The sequence below is a fragment of the Oryctolagus cuniculus genome, chromosome 3, assembly GCF_964237555.1.
Source record: "Oryctolagus cuniculus chromosome 3, mOryCun1.1, whole genome shotgun sequence".
Taxonomy (NCBI): domain Eukaryota; kingdom Metazoa; phylum Chordata; class Mammalia; order Lagomorpha; family Leporidae; genus Oryctolagus; species Oryctolagus cuniculus.
Genome location: NC_091434.1, coordinates 183,660,684 through 183,677,743, shown reverse-complemented (window position 1 = coordinate 183,677,743; position 17,060 = coordinate 183,660,684). Strand labels below are relative to the sequence as shown.

At 55.6% G+C, this 17,060-nt stretch overlaps 1 protein-coding gene across 8 annotated transcripts in view; it reads right to left on the bottom strand.

Moving 5' to 3' along the window:
• Window positions 1-3,039: 3,039 nt before the first annotated feature.
• The window catches only part of SLC37A3 (solute carrier family 37 member 3), a 57,274-nt gene continuing 43,253 nt past the window's right edge, over window positions 3,040-17,060 (bottom strand). For 6 of the 8 annotated variants that reach the window (XM_051835096.2, XM_070071412.1, XM_051835102.2 and 3 more), the window contains 5 exons: window positions 15,435-15,536; window positions 14,822-14,869; window positions 13,078-13,229; window positions 6,715-6,780; window positions 3,040-4,184 (listed from right to left, as the gene is read on the bottom strand). In XM_051835096.2, coding sequence (XP_051691056.1) covers window positions 4,092-4,184; window positions 6,715-6,780; window positions 13,078-13,229; window positions 14,822-14,869; window positions 15,435-15,536 — 461 coding nt within the window. In that variant the 3' untranslated portion in view covers window positions 3,040-4,091. The remainder of the gene's footprint in view (window positions 4,185-6,714; window positions 6,781-13,077; window positions 13,230-14,821; window positions 14,870-15,434; window positions 15,537-17,060) is intronic. The other 2 variants (XM_051835101.2, XM_070071411.1) reach the window with 2 other exon arrangements.

Below are 17,060 nucleotides of genomic sequence, written 5' to 3'. Positions count from 1 at the left end.
CCCCGCAGCCGCCGCGACACGGGCGAAGGCCCTTGCGGTCCCCACCCAGACACAAGTAGCCCACGAAGTCCACAACATCCCTGCCGAGCCAGGGGCCCTCTAATCTGCTTTTCTCTAAATCACAGGGATAAACAGGATTGAAGACAGCTTCAAATGATTCTGCTTTTTGTCCAACAGAGGGACAGGCGAGGAGGAAGAGCTGCCGGCGTTTTAGAAGCGAGACGCTCACTCGAAGCTAACAGAACGCTGACCAGAAGCAGGGTCGCCGAGCAGGGGCCCCTGCAGAGGAGAGCCAGGCCCGGCGAACATGGCAGAGTGAACCGTCACACCAAACGACAAGGCAAGAGCTTACGGGGTGCTGGGGGTCTCCTCACAGCTGCTCCTCAGAGCGGCACACAGGGAGCACAAGTGTGGTGCCGACAGGCAGATCCTGGGGCCAGGCCGCCGCCAGTGTGGCCCAGCCAGCTCTGCAGGGCCGGGCACAGCAGCAGGTGCAGGAGCCGCGGGGAGGTTTCACACACACTCCCCGAGCCCGACGCTTCTGCTTAGCCTCCAGGCCTTGGCCCTTGAGCTTCGTGTGCCTTGACGTGAACCTGGGAGAAGTCAGAAAGAGGAGGCAGCCACTGGCATCACGGGAGAAACCCTGGAGTTCAGTCAGGAGACCTGGGTGCTGCTGCTGCCTGGGTCTGTCCCGCACTAGGCTACGTGGGCCTGGGCGACACACCTGCCGTGAGTGCAACTGCAACTACCTGCTGACGCCAGACACTGCAGTGGACAGAGTACAGAGCAGCGAACGGGGCTGCATTTTTTTTAAAGGTTTAATTATTCCAAAGGCAGAGTGACTGAGAGAGAGGGAGAGACAGAGAGTAATGGAGATCTTCCATCCATTGGTTCACTCCCCAAATGGCTGCAATGGCCAGGCTGAGCCAGGAGCTTCATCCTGGTCTCCCACACCAGTGGCAGGGGCCCAAATACTTAGGCCATCTTCTGCTCTTCCCAGGCACATTAGCAGGGGGCAGACTGGAAGCACAGCAGCCAGGACTCAAACCGGCTCTCAATCCTACGGCACCCCTTCCCTAGGTGATCAGAGGTTAAGACTGAGCCCAGGGCACAGCCGGTGAGCCCCCACCTGGGATGCCGGCATCCCCTCGGGGCGCCCGTTCTCATCCTCGCTGCACCACTTCCGGTCCAGCAGGTGAGCCCCCATCTGTGATGCCGACATCCCCTCGGGGCGCCCGTTCTCATCCTCACTGCACCACTTCCGGTCCAGCAGGTGAGCCCCCCCACCGTGATGCCGGCATCCCCTCGGGGCGCCCGTTCTCATCCTCACTGCACCACTTCCGGTCCAGCAGGTGAGCCCCCACCTGTGATGCCGGCATCCCCTCGGGGCGCCCGTTCTCATCCTCACTGCACCACTTCCGGTCCAGCAGGTGAGCCCCCACCTGTGATGCCAGCATCCCCTCGGGGCACCCGTTCTCATCCTCGCTGCGCCACTTCCGGTCCAGCAGGTGAGCCCCCCCACCGTGATGCCGGCATCCCCTCAGGGCGCCCGTTCTCATCCTCGCTGCGCCACTTCCGGTCCAGCAGGTGAGCCCCCCCACCGTGATGCCGGCATCCCCTCAGGGCGCCCGTTCTCATCCTCGCTGCGCCACTTCCGGTCCAGCAGGTGAGCCCCCACCTGTGATGCCAGCATCCCCTCGGGGCGCCCGTTCTCATCCTCGCTACACCACTTCCGGTCCAGCAGGTGAGCCCCCCTCCCGCCCCGTGATGCCGGCATCCCCTCAGGGCGCCCGTTCTCATCCTCGCTCTGCCACTTCCGGTCCAGCAGGTGAGCCCCCCTCCCGCCCCGTGATGCCGGCATCCCCTCGGGGCGCCCGTTCTCATCCTCGCTGCGCCACTTCCGGTCCAGCAGGTGAGCCCCCCCACCGTGATGCCGGCATCCCCTCGGGGCGCCCGTTCTCATCCTCGCTGCACCACTTCCGGTCCAGCTCCCCACTAGTCACCTGGGAAAGCAGTGGAGGATGGCCCAAGTCCTTGGGCCCTTGCACCCACGTGAGAAAGAAGCGCCTGGCTCCTGGCTTCAGCCTGGCCCAGCCCTGGCTGTTGTGGCCATCTGAGGATTGAACTAGTGGACGGAAGACCTCTTTCTCTGTCTCTCCCTCTCTCTTCCTTTCAGATAAATAATTTTTTTAAAGTTTCTTTTAAATTGACAGAGGATACATTTTCAAATTGACCTTTATTCTGCTCTTTTCTACAAGGAAAAAAAAAGAAGTTAACTCTCAGGTGTTCAATTTTTGTGATTGCAGAACTAGAAGAAGGAACTGTATCCTCAGGGGAACATAGCCTTGTGTGCAATGCTGCACATTTATAGTATTTCTAATTTCCTTTCAGATACTGCTTGGGGGCCCTTAGCCCCTGGAGAGTTCAGGGGGTCTCTCATTCACCCAAGGTTAAGCAGGGGTGGGTGTTGTGGCGTGGCGGGTTAAGCCAGCACTTACAACACTGGCGTGCCATATCGGAGCGCTGGTTCAAGTCCCGGTCGCTCTGCTTCTGATCTGGCTCTCTGCTGATGAGCCTGAGAGGAGCAGATGGAATTGCATCCTGGCTTCAGCCTGGCCCGGGCCCGGCACTGCAGGCATTGGGGAGTGAACCAGCAGATGGAGGACCTCTCTCCTGTCATTCTACCTCTCAAATAAAAATAAATAAATCCTTAAACAAAAACAGCCACTGGTGGGCGTCAGGACCCAAAGATGTGGCCCTGGACGCGACTGATGGTGTGGCCACAGGAAACTCTCCGAGCCAAATGTCAGCAAGAGGTTCGATAAAACACGGAGTTCACCCAGCGTCCTTAAATCACGTCCAGACAACTCATCCAAACCGAGTGTGTCCGCCGAGGAAAAGGCTGGATGCACAGACCTCGACAGAAATGCGTGCCTGGCACCAAGGGTCGGGGGGCTACCCAGCCTGGTAGGCGGTGGGCCCCACGCCAGCGTCAGCAGACCCAAGGCACGGACTTAAAGAACCAAGCGGACAGAGACCTGTTACAAAAGTCGGTTTATTTCCCTCTGTGTTTCGTATCTTCCCTTTTCGTCAGTAAATAATCAATAAAGTGACTGGAAGTCTGCATGATTAAATGGCATCCAGGCCATCGCACCACCTGTCAGAGTATAAAGAGGCTGAAAAACATTCCCGGACCAATGACCAATGCAGACTGAGACACCCCTTGAAATTGCACGTTTTCCTTCTGGTTCACTTTCATAATTGAAAACACACATACAGGACCCACAGCCCCGAAGACCCGGCCTCTGCAGCCCCCCGGGGCGCAGACGGCGCAGACGGCCCGCGCACAGCGCCACAGCCGGCGCCTCCCGGGCCAACGCCTGCGCTTCCTCGCCGCTGCTTCTCTGAGGTTCCCTCAGCACCCAGGCTGTGACCCGGCTCCGCGCTCTGCAGACAGGACGGCGCACACGAGCTTCCCCAGGGCCCGGCGCTTGCAGGGGAGCCCGCCCTGGGACGTGCACGCGCACAGGAACTGCCGCCCGTGCTCCGCGCTTCCAGGACCCAGAGCTCGTGCTGAACGGAGGCAGAAGAGGGGAGCTGAGGGCATGTGGCGCCAGTCCTGCGCTGAGAGCTGCCACGGGCAGTGCGGACGTCCCCATCCCAGCTGACAAGGGGCTCTCGTCCAGGGCAGGCTCACCGCGGGCCGCGGCTGGCGCACGTCACAGGAGTGGCCGCTCTGCGCACGCGCGATCCTTTCTCCCCATCAGGACGACCACGCACGGCTCTGCCTCCCGTTCCCTCGAGGCTCGGGGCTGGAGAACTCGGGCCCAAGTCCGTGACCCGCAGCGGAGGCTACAGGGGCAATCCACACGGTCCTGGCGAAGACACTGGCAGGTTCACAGGCCACTGAGTGCATTCAGGAACATCGAGAGTCGTCACAAGGACTCCTGCAGCCAAGCAGCCCGCCTGCAGGAGGGTCCGATTCCTTGGGCCGGCAGTGCTGGCGGGGCAGGGCCGGGCCACTGCGGAGCGCCCAGCCAGCCCCGCGGTCCTCAGTGTCTCCGCTGTTCCTTGGCCCTGGCGGGCCCCAGTCACTCACTCAACACGTGCGCTTGTCTCCTCTGCACAAGAGAGGCTACTTCCCTCACTATCAGCGGGGAGATGAATACAACGGTGCAGCTCGTCTGTGGAGAGAGAAGGCACTGAGTGTGCAGCCGCGCACGCACTCCCGCAACAGCACCAGGGCTTCAACAATCGCACCCACCCTGACTTCACACAAGGATAACTTGATCCTCAACCAACAAAAATGATCCTGAAAGTTACAGCTGATGTCACGTCACATCACATGCATGTCACAAAGGAAGACCTAGGGGCTGGGGGCTGGCGCAGCCGGTGAAGCGGCCACCTGCGGCACTGGCATCCCTATGAGCACTGGTCCGAGTTCCGGCTGCTCCACTTCCAATCCCAACGGCCTGGGAAAGCAGCTGAAGATGGCCCAAGCACCTGCGCCCCTGCCACGCACATGGGCGGCCTCGATGCACTCCTGGCTTCAGCCTGGCCCAGCCCCAGCCACTGTGGCTATTTCAGGAGTGACCCGGCAGATGGAAGACCTCTCTCTCGCTCCCTCTCTCTCTCTCTAACTCTGCCTCTCAAATAAATAAATCCTAAAAAAAAAAAAAAAAACCTGAAGTAAACAGTTTAATGATTTGACACAGGTTCACAGGAAACTGATCCTAAAGGTCAGATTGAAAACAGTGTTTTTTACAACAGATCCAGTCTTCTACTAGAATTAGTACTGCCATCACATCACACCAGCAACCACTCGAAGATATTCCCCTCTTCTCTGCACGGGTGTCCAACATGAACAGTGACACGGCCCGACTTTAGAAGTCAGAAGGCACGTAGCAGAGAGGCCCAGAGCGTGCCTGGAGCTGACCATCCCAGGGCTCCCTGGACAACCGGCCGGACGTGCAGCGATCGGGGCTGCCTCCAATGCAGAGGCTGTGGCCAGCACACTGCACGCAGCCCTGGGGAGCGGGCCTCACCGGACTCCCTCCAGGACACCTGCCTTGACTACCACCCACCAATAAGGTGACAAGGATAAAACATTTTAAAGCAACTCTTTCAAAACACAAGGCCCTGGTTCTGTGCTGACTACGTCCCGGGAAGCACACAACCCCAGCCGAGAACATCTAAGGTGGAACGGGCATTTCCTCAGGAATATATCACCCTTGAGGGGCTACACGCTGCAGGGTCCAGCTCAGCAGTGCTTCTTTAAAACAATTTAAGATTTATTCATTCATTTGAAAGGCAGAGTTAGAGAGAGACAGAGAGAAAGGGGGTGGAAGTATCTTCCATCCGCCAGTTCACTCCCCGAATGGCCACAACAGCCAGAGCTGGGCCAATCTGAAGCCGGGAGCTTCCTCTAGGTCTCCCACACGGGCAGAGGGGCCCAAGTACCCAGGCCGTCTTCTACTGCCTTCCCAGGCCACAGCAGAGAGCTGGATGGGAAGTGGAGCAGCCGGGTCTCAAACCAGCGCCCACGTGGGATGCCGGCGCTGCAGACAGTGGCTTTACCACTACACCACAGTGCTGGCCCCAGCAATGTCTTCTTTTTAAAAGACTTATTTGAGGGGCTAGTGCTGTGGCACAGTGGGTTAACACCCTGGCCTGAAGTGCTGGCATCCCATATGGGTGCCGACTCAAGACCCGGCTGCTCCACTTCCAATCCAGCTCTCAGCTGTGGCCTGGGAAAGCAGTGGAAGATGGCCCAAGTCCTTGGGCCCCTGCACCTGCATGGGAGACCCAAAAGAAGCTTCTGGCTCCTGGCTTCGGATGGGCGCAGCTCCGGCCATTGCAGCCAACTGGAGAGTGACCACCAGATGGAAGACCTCTCTCTCTCTCTGCCTCTCCTCTCTCTGTGTAACTCTTTCAAATAAAATAAATAAATCTTAAAAAAAAAATTACAGTGCATTACAAATATGTCTAAAAAATGTTACTTTGGGAATTGGACTCAGCACATTTAAAAGTAAATAAATAAATAAAATATTTCTTTGAATAAAAGATTTCTTTGAAAGGCAGAATTACAGAGAGAGGGAGAGACAGAGAATCTTCCATCCGCTGGTTCACTCCCCAGATGGCCAAAACGGCTGGAGCTGCACCAGTCCGAAGTCAGGAGCCAGGAGCTTCCTCTGGGTCTCCTACGTGGGTGCAGGGGCCCAAGCACTTGGGCCATCTTCTACTGCTTTCCCAGGCCACAGCAGGGAGCTGGGCTGGAAGTGGAGCAGCTGGGGCTAGAACCAGCGCCCACAAGGGATGCCGGCGCGGCAGGCCGGGGCTTTACCCACACGCCCCTGCGGTGCTTCTTTTATGAACTGCACGTTGGTGGGCCTCCGCGGTAACTTCCTTAGGAATCCCCAGTATGACAGCACCTGAAGAGCACAAGCAGCGGCTGGCAGCCCTCTAGGCAAGCTGCGGCTTCTCTGGCATTATGAACAGCAACGTGCATCAGAACAGGCCAAGGGCAAACGGGGGGCCCTTCACCTCCCTGAGAAAGCAGCGCGGCTTGTCCACTAATGAAGTCTGTCTTCTCACAAAAGGCTTCTAAAAGCAATCGGCAATTCTGCTCATTTTAAGAAGTGACTTAAGTAAATGCACTCAACTAAATCAGTAAGAAAAAGGACTAGTTTGAAAAAATGAAACGCACAAACTTACCATAAGAATGAAAAAGTAGAAAACCCACATCCATCCCAGGTTGTCCTGGATCAAAGACACTAAATACTAAAAGGAGAAAAAGGCGTTACAGTGGAATGCTCTATAAATCTCGGAATGACGCAGCTACCAGGCAGACTGAATGTGGCTGCTTCAGAACCGAGCTGGGCCTGCACTGCGTCTCGCAGGTCAAAGCTCTGCCCCGTGGCTGCTCCCATTTAAACCCCGTCAACGGCCTCGTTTTATAAGCTGCAGAGTCCAAATACAAAAGTGCATGCAGACAGAAGCTCCGAGGTCAGAAGGCCTATTTTTACTCATTTTTATATTTACAGACACGGATGTTCCCAGGCCATCCTCACGCATCCTTCCTCCAGGGAAAGGCACAGTTAGGGTACTGATGCCCTCTAAGCTGGCGTGTCTCCTAAGTGTGCCACTCGCCCCGCCATCCTGCTCCTGCACACAGGGCTACTGCGCTAGAAATCCTACAGCACATCCTCTCACTTTACTTTCAGTTACTGAAAAGGACCTAACAGCATTTAGCCCATTTTCCGTCATTACGGAAAAATATGTCCAATATAAAAGCTGCCACTGTAAAGAGTTCAAGTCAGTCGCGTCAACGGCACTCACAGTGCTGCACACTCATCTCCACTCTCCATTTCAAAAACACTTCATCCCCCAAATAGAAACGCTGTAGCTGCCAAGCAGTCCCCCCTCCCACCCCTCTCCCTAGACCCTGGCAACCTCCAACATGCTTTCTGTCTCTACTAATCCACCCATTCTAGACAGTCCATGTAGGTGGACTCACACAGTGTTTGTCCTGCTGTGACTGGCTTGCTTCCCTTGACAGTGACGTCACAGTGCATCCAGCCACCCACGTCACAGCGCGGATCACAACTGTGATGCGCGTCACGGCACAGAGTCGCACACCACAGGCTGTGTCCACCCGTCTGCTGACAACGCCGCAATGACACGAGCATTCGGATCTGCTGGAGGTGGGGATGCACCTGGCGAGGCGCTGCCGGGGACATGGCGGGGTAGCCTTTTTGGAGGAAGCACCGATCTTCCAGTGCCACCAGCAACGCAGGCTCCCGGTCCTCACACCCTCAGCGTACTCGTCACCCCCTCTTTGTTTCTGTCGTTGAACTCCAGCCATCCCAGAAGGAGTGAAGTCCTACCTCCAGTGTTCTGGGTTTTCATTTTCCTAATGACTGCCAGCACTGAGAATCTTCTCAGGTGTCTGCTGGCCATCTGTGTGCAAGTGTCGTGGAAGCATGTTCCTACGCTTTCTTCTGAGGTTCATAGTTTTAGCTCTTTTTTTTTTTTTTTTTTTTTTTTTTTTGACAGGCAGAGTGGACAGTGAGAGAGAGAGACAGAGAGAAAGGTCTTCCTTTTGCCGTTGGTTCACGCTCCAATGGCCATCGCGGCCGGTGCACCGTGGCCGGCGCACCGCGGCCGGCGCACCGCGCTGATCCAATGGCAGGAGCCAGGTACTTATCCTGGTCTCCCATGGGGTGCAGGGCCCGAGCACTTGGGCCATCCTCCACTGCACTCCCTGGCCACAGCAGAGAGCTGGCCTGGAAAAGGGGCAACCGGGACAGAATCTGGCGCCCCGACCGGGACTAGAACCTGGTGTGCCGGCACCGCAAGGCGGAGGATTAGCCCAGTGAGCCGCGGCACCGGCCAGTTTTAGCTCTTAAAGTTAGGCCTCGGGCCTACTGTGAGTCAATGCTGTGTGACAGAAGGTAAGGTTCCAGCTTTGTATACGGATACACAGTCTCCCAGACCTGTCTGTTGAACAGACTTTCCCCCAGGGAATGGTCTTGGCACCCTTGTCAATAGAATCAATTGGCCTTAGATATGAAAGGATAACCCAAGTTCTTGATCACTTTACTACTGAAATTCAAAAGCTGGAAAAAATAAAGAACAATCGAGCGACTTAATTTAGATTGCATCATGCAAAACAAAAACCAGAGGTCTCATCTCCTGTTAACAGAAGCCCAGTGGCCCTCCCAACTCTGCCTGCCACTCAGTGTTTCCTTAAGCGGCTTTATTGGTAATAACATGCATAAAATAAAATCCACCCATTGCAAGTGTGCACCTTGAAGGCTGCGCAGACACTCCCGTAAGCTAATCTCACATCAGCATCACCCCCAGAAGAAACTCTGCAGCCGTTAGCTCCACCGAGCCCTAGGCAGCTACGAACCCAGTTTCCTTCCTCACAGGTTTGCCTCGTCCACACATCTCCTAGGAATGAGATCACAAACAATCCGCTCTGCTGTGACCGGCTTCTTTCATTCCGCGTGCTTTGAGCTTCATCCATGACGTAGCATCCATCGATGCTTCATTCCTTCTTAATTGTTCAGTAACAGTCCACTGTACGGCTATGCAACATTTACTCAGCCATTCGTTGATGGATGCCGGTGGTGCCTATTTTTTAGCTGTTTTGAAAAACGCACCGTGGACAGCATTTGTGGCCCAGCTGGTTAAGCCGCTGTCTGCCATGCCAGCATCCCATATCAAAGCATCGGCTGGAGTCCCAGCTGTTCCACTTCCAGCTCCCCGCTCATGTGGCCTTGGGAGAGCAGTGGAAGTTGGCCCAGACACTTGGGTTCCTTCTGTCCATACAGGACTCTCAGATGGAAGCCCAGGCTCCAGGCTGCGACCTGGCCCAGCCCCAGCTGTTACGGACCTTTGGAAAATCAGCCAGTGGGATGGAAGATCTCTTCCTCTCTATATATATCACTCTGCCTTTCAAGTAAATAAGACATTTTTTTAAAATGGTGCTGTGGCACAGAAGGTTAAGCCTCTGCCGGAATCCCCTATGGGAAAGCAACGGGAGTTGGCCCAGGTACTTGGGCCCCTGCACCCATGTAGGAGACCCAGATGCAGCTCCTGGCTCCTGGCTTCAGCATGGCCCAGCCCCAACTGTTGCAGCCATTTGAGGAGTGAACCAGCAGATGGAAGATCTCTCTCCTTCTCTCCATGTATCTCTGCCTTTCAAATAAATAAATCTTCTTAAAAAATACATCTATGAATATTCATGTTCAGGTTTAAATGTGAATATTTGTCCTCATTTTTCCTGGGTAGATACTGCCATTTAATCTCACTGAGCCACTGGCAGGAGTTAAATAAAAAACACACCATCACTGAGCACAGGATGAAGGAAGCAGAGACCTCGTTCTCAGGGAACACAGGCTGGAACCAAGGACAGACGGGGAAGGCCACAGAGGTGACACGCGTGGCAAGCGCTGTACCGGCTGTGTACACCAGCCGCTGCGGCAACCACAGGAAGGAACACGACTTCTCTCCTGGGAAGTAAGTGGAGGAGGGGAACACAGTTGGTACTGAGTTAGGGGAGCGGCTGAGGACAAAGCTGTTAAGAGCTTTGATCTGAAGTCACGGAGTTTGGGATTTCCTCCCCAGGGCAAGGTGAAATCTTCCAAACACAACATGGAAGAGGAATGAGGAAAGCTGAAAATGCTTTACTCTCGATATGCTACCCAACCACGAAGGTCAGTCTAATGCTGAGCCAAGTTCACAGGGATCTGAATATTGGCAGGTGAGACATTTTAAATAAAACTAAATTCCCTAAAATGCCAATTATAATTTGTCCAGTTAATTAAAAAAGAAAATACCAGAAGGGAAGGATAAGTTAAAATACATGGTTTATGTAAGAAAAGGATGCTCAAAGGCCAGTGCTGTGGCAAAGCAGGTAAAGCCACTGCCTGCAGGGCCGGCATCCCATATGGGCACCGGTTTGAGTCCCAGCCACTCCACTTCCGATCCAGCTCTCTGCTGTGGCCTGGGAAAGCAGTGGAAGATGGCCCAAGTACTTGGTCCCCTGCACCCATGTGGGAGACCCGGAAGAAGCTCCTGGCTCTTGGCTTCGGATCAGGCCAGCTTTGGCCACTGCAGCCATCTGGGGAGTGAACCAACAGATGGAAGACCTCTCTGTCTCTCTCTCTCTCTCTGCCTCTGCCTCCCTGTAACTCTGCCTTTCAAATAAATAAGTAAATCAGGAAGGAAGGAAGGGAGGGAGGGAGGGAGGGAGGAGCAAGGAGGGAGGGAGGGAAGGAGGGAGGAGGGAGGAGGAGGAAGGAAGGAGGGAGGGAGGTAGGAGGGAAGGGAGGGAGGAGGGAAGGGAGGGAGGAGGAGGAGGAGGGAGGGAGGGAGGGAGAAAGGGAGGAAGGAGGGAGGGAGGAGGAAGGAGGGAGGAAGGAGGGAGGGAGGAAGGAGGGAGGAAGGGAGGAAGGAAGGGAGGGAGGAGGGAGGGAGGAGGGAGGAGGAAGGAAGGAGGGAGGGAGGTAGGAGGGAAGGGAGGGAGGAGGGAGGGAGGAGGAGGAGGAGGAGGGAGGGAGAAAGGGAGGAAGGAGGGAGGGAGGAGGAAGGAGGGAGGAAGGAGGGAGGGAGGGAGGAAGGGAGGAAGGGAGGAAGGAAGGGAGGGAGGAGGGAGGGAGGAGGAAGGAAGGAGGGAGGGAGGTAGGAGGGAGGGAGGTAGGAGGGAAGGGAGGGAGGAGGGAGAAGGAGGAAGGAAGGAGGGAGGGAGGTAGGAGGGAAGGGAGGGAGGAGGGAGGGAGGAGGAAGGAGGGAGGGAGGTAGGAGGGAAGGGAGGGAGGAGGGAGGGAGGGAGGAGGGATGCTCAATACAAGCACCCTTTCCCCAGGTATGAAGACATCTGATCCAGTGACCAAGAGAATTTTTTCAGTTCCCCTCGAGAGCAGATCAAGTATGAAATTGTCCTACTTTAAGTATTTAAGGCCGGCGCCGCGGCTCCATAGGCTAATCCTCCACCTGCGGCGCCGGCACACCGGGTTCTGTCCCGGTTGCCCCTCTTCCAGGCCAGCTCTCTGCTGTGGCCAGGGAGTGCAGTGGAGGATGGCCCAAGTGCTTGGGCCCTGCACCCCATGGGAGACCAGGAGAAGCACCTGGCTCCTGCCATCGGATCAGCGCAGTGCGAGGCCCATGGCAGCCATTTAGGGGTGAACCAATGGAAAAGGAAGACCTTTCTCTGTCTCTCTCTCTAACTCTGCCTGTCAAAAATAAATAAAATCAAATTTAAAAAGTATTGAAGTATTTTTTGAATTTTTACGCTTTAGTCATATAACCAAATATGCCAAGCATATCAGGCACAGCAATCACTCATTCTACTATCATTGAACAAATGTGCCAGGTGCCGCTGTAGGCGCTAGGGCAACAGAACACAAAACGCCGTTCTCACACAGCTGAGATCACCACGGCAACGACGGGCATCAACAAGGAAGTACACACCGTGTGACAAGGTGGTGACAGGCACCAGGACCGCTCACTTTACCCTCTCATTAGCCTCAGCAGCCCGCCCACACGGAGCAAGTCAAACAGCAGCCTTCAAGGGCACCGGCCTCCCTGATGGCAGAACTTGGAGCCCCTTCTCCTGACCTCTGTGCCAGTGAACTTACCAACGCCTTCCAGACGCCACCCCATGCGCCCCCACCCGCCCACCCAAGGGGCATTCCCGGGGTCCTGCCTGAATTCTCCTTCCCAGTAAACTTCTACCGCCAGACGCTCAGCCGTCTCGGCCACGCAGGTGCGGCTCAGATCCACAGTTCTGCAAAGCCCCACGATCTGAGCAGCACCTCCCAGGAGAAGCGTGACTCACGACCGCCCCAGGAGAGACGCCGGCTGAGAGAGGCTCGAGTTTAAGCGACAAAGGTCAATGTGAAAAGTTCCGAGTACACAGACCAGGCCAGCCCTGGGTCAGAGGATCTCAAAGGTCAAGCTGGAGTGCGGAAGAAGACACCAGAAAGGCCCGCCGCGGACAGAGGCTTCCAGGCTCCACTCAGCAAGCGCCGCTAAGAAGCTCGGGGCGCCATACTTTAGCGAGTACCCCGGATGCTCTATGATGCCAGACTCACATGAACGCCACCTGAAACGGATTTCTGGACACGCAGGAAGACGAGACAGTGACTCTGGGCAGCTGCGGAGCCCGCGGCCACGTCTGGGGGCGACACACGTCAAAGGCGTGTGTACATACATGTGTCTGGCCGAGCAGAGAAGGTGGGTGTGCACGCAGGTGGGGATAAGGTGTCTCACACCGCCCTCGGAGGGCCACGTTCAGCCGGGCACCACACAAGGATGTGTCGTACGAGGTCTTGGCTCGTTTGCAAACAGGAAGAATCCTAAGTGCAAAGACGGAACTAAGAAAGGTAGAGGGCCCTTCCATATTAGGTCACAGCAGCTGAGCCTCAGAGGAGACGAAACCCAGCCGGCTCTCAGAACACATTCCACAGCGTCAGAGTGCCACCTACTGCGGCTGAGCAGGCACGCGTGGATCCTTCGACCTTTGAAGGAAGACAGTGCTCAAAGCCCGGCCCCTCCCCGGCGTCTCACCTGGCCCACGGCCGCTCCCACGCTCCCAGTGCCGTCGACAATCCCCGTGACGGTCGCCAAGGCCTCGCTGCTGCCTTGGATCAGCTCCTGGCGGCCCAGATCCGCCGAAATGGCCGAGCTGATCATGTTAGAGGGGCCGCCAATAAAAAACCCTGGAGTCAGAACAGAACAGACTCTAATTAACATGACACTCTGCTGGGCAAGTGAAAATAGCACCCCAATATTTTAATTAATGCGCTGGAGAGAAACGGGGAGGGAGGGGACAGAAACTCCAGGTGCTTCATCTCAGTCCAGCAGCGCCCACCGCTCTGAAGCCCCTCCCTTACTTATGTGACGCTCAGCACACTTCATCAAACCCAGAGATCTAAAGCTTAAACACACAGCCTTTTTCATCATGTGTGTTTGCATTCATTAATAATAACTGCACTAGCTCATCAAATTCTACCACAGTGGGGCTGCACTAGACAAGCACCCGACCACACTGAAACAGAGAGGACAGAGCTGTACAGCTCAGGGCCGCAGTGCTGCGCCATTGCTCTCAGCACGGGCTGGCCCCCAGCACCCTGGGCACCCTGTCGCCATCACTCCAGGGCCTCAGGCAGCACGGGTGACTCGCTCTCCAGAGCGTGAGCTGAAGCTCGACACTCAGTGATTCAGGGCAGCTGTTGTCTCACGGCCTGCAGGCGAGGCTTCCGCGTGGGAAGCCCACAACGCAGGGCGGGCCAAGTCCAAGGTCGGGCTGCTCTGCTTCCAACCCAAACTCCTGCTAATGTGCACAGGAAGGCAGGGGACAGTGAGTCAAGCACTTGGGGGTCTGTGCCACCCACACGGGAGACCAGACACAGTGCAGGCTCCTGGCTTCGGCCTGGTCCAGCCCCAGACATTGTGAGCACTTAGGCAGTGAACCAGCAGATGGAAGGCCTTGTTCTTTGTCTTTCCCTCGTTCTGTCACTCTGTCTTTCAAATAAATAAATCTCAAAAAAAAAAAGTAAAATGCAAGAAAACTTAAAAATACATCTTTTGAAAAGTAATCCTGCCACCTGCTGCCCAAGCGCTCAAGTGAGGAAACGCAGAGCAGCGCCGGCGCGGAGGGAAAGCAGCCACACCAGGCATTCTGAAAGCGGGGAAGGGGCCCACGCGTGGCGTCGCAGTCCAAGCCTCCGCCTGCGGCGCCAGCACCCCATATGGGCACCGGTCCGGGGCCCAGCTGCTCCTCTTGCGATCGGCTCTCTGCTCTGGGTTGGCAAAGTAGTGGAAGATGGCATTGGGCCCCTGTACTCACGTGGGAGACCCGTAAGAACTGGAAGAAGCTCCTGTTCAGATCGGCCCAGCTCTGGCCGTTGCGACCATCTGGGGAGTGAACCAGAGGATGGAAGACCTCTCTCTCTGTCTCTCCCTCTCTCTGTCTATAACTCTACCTCTCAAATAAAAAAAAACTTAAAAAAAAAAAAAAGGGGCAGGTAAATGGGTTCCTCAGGCGGTACCCTCCTAACTCACATCCCTAAGCTACACCAGCAGCTGGGGCAGCCACGGGAAAGTTTACAAATCTGACAACGAGGACGCTCCTGCCGCCGCAGGACCGGGGTGGTCGCAGACGGGGTGACGGTCTGGAAAAAGAGGCACCTCGCCCTCACCGTGGGGGCTCTCTGTCACTAAGGTCCTAGCACTCCTCAAACCGAGGGGGAAAGTCCCCTTTTCCTTTGACTTTCCAGAGAGAGCAGGAGCAGCAGAGCCCCGGCCGCACCTGTGACGGTCATGAGAAGCGCGTTGACGGACTTATTGTTTGGAGAACCTGTGAGGAAACAGACAGACGAGGTGACTGCAGATGGCTTCACAGGTCCCCGCCAAACACGAGGAGCAGAGCCTCCGCGACGGCACATGCCGCCCCAGGGACTACAAGCAGACGCGGGCCTTCCAGCTCCCACCAGCAGTCTGCCTCTCGCTGGCGCTCAGGCTCAGGCTAATGAAGACATCTGCAAGCTGCAGAACCCCCGCCCCGTGGCCGCCGCATCTTAAGGGACACACACCAAGCTAATGAGCATCTTCCCGCTCCTGAACTCGCCTCCCCGTTTATTGTTTTATTGGCTCCAATGCTGTCCCTCGGGGCCACCCCTCAAACAAAGCACGTACACTCCCAAGCAAGCTTTTAAACAAGCCAGCAAAGCACGAGAGATGCCAATTTCCTGCCTCCCCACACAAATAAAACCATGTGACGCCGGCTTTCCCAGGCGTTCCCAGGCCAGCGCCAGGGTGGCACAGCAGCCTGAAGCTGCACTCGGGGCTCCCCGCCTGCTGACTCCAGACGAATGCTTGCTCCCGGGAGCTCAGGAACACAGTGCTTGCGAAGGCATACTCACGACTGTACCCCACGAGGGACCCGATGGCCAGAAGCAGGCTCAGGGCTAACACGGGGGCTCTCTTCTGCAGCATGTCAGAGACGAAGCCTTGCAGAGTCCCACCTTGGAGCACAAGCATCATGGCACCATCAACGTCACTGCCTTTCAAACTCGGCCCGGTCACCTGAGCAGGGCCCCACACCCTCCCTTCTACCCTTAGGTCTAGCCCAAAAATGGCCGACTCTCCGGACGCTTCTACCATCATTTATTTTACAAAGATGAACTGTTTTGTTTTGTTTGTTTACAGATTTAATTATTTACTTGAAAGGCAGAGTTACAGAGAGAGGAGAGAAAGAGAGAGAGATCTTCCATCCACTGGCTCACTCCCCAAATGGCTGCAATAGCCAAGGCTGAGCCAGGCTGAAGCCAGGAGCCAGGAGTTTCTTCCAGGCTTTTCACATGGGCGCAGAGGCCCAGGCACTTGGGCCATCCTCTGCTGCTTTTCCCAGGGCATTAGCAGGGAGCTGGATCAGAACTGGAGCATCCGGGGCTTGAACCCATATGGGATGTTGGCACTGCAGGCCATGGCTTAACACACTGTGCCAAAGTGTCACCCCTGATGAACTGTTAAATCGCCATGATGGATGACAGGGACAGAACACCACTAATCAGACATCAAAATAAGAAACAAGGAAAAATCAAAACCATCTATTATCCCTGTTTCCCCTACAAAAATAAGTTGTGAATGCTTTTTCCGATGTTTCTGCTTTTGAACTTAAATGATGAGTAAGGACTGTGCCTCACAGGCTGCTAACAGTGGCTGATAAATGTTCACTGAGAATAAATCAGCAGTTGTGGTTCGGTAAGAACTGACAGGCAGGCCAGAATGTGAAAACAGGTGATGTGGGGCCTGCGTTGTGGCACCGGCAAGCAGCTGCCTGTGACGCTGGCATCCCGTATCGGAAGGCTCCTTCCAGTCCCAGCTGCCCCGCTTCCCGTCCAGCTCCCTCTAATGCCTCTGGGGAGGCAGCAGAGGACAGCTCACGTAGTGGGGCCCCTTCCACCCACGTGGGAGACCTGACGGAGTGCTGGGCTCCTGGCTTTGGCCTGGCCCAACCTGGGAGTTGCAGCCATTTGAGGAGTGAACCAGCAGACAGGTATGTATGTGTGTTTCTTCTCTCTGTCACTCTGCCTTTCAAATAAATAAATACATATTTAAAAATAAGAGAGGTGATGTGACTGTCACACTGGACACAGGGCCACTCTGAGCTCTAGGGCTGGGGGACATGTGGCCCATCTCCATCAGACACCTACGAAGTTCCAATCTCAGGGGACACAGAGGCAAGGACAGGTCCGAAGGAGGCCATCGCGCTCTAGACTCTGGGTCTAAGAACCAGGGCAGCCAAGCGCACAGACACAGCAACCGGACATCACCAAGGAATGCGTCAGGAGCTTTGATGCGCTCACCACAATCCCACGTGTCAGCAGAAGGGCAGCAGGCACTGTGTGTGCCCGTCTGTCTTTAAAGTTTCTTAGTGCCTTGCTCATAGCACAAAGTCACTATTAAAATCTGTTGTTTATAAGGAAGCAGTTGCATAACACAAAAATTAACCCCAGCTGTTACTGCTAGCGACACCCTGGGTGTTC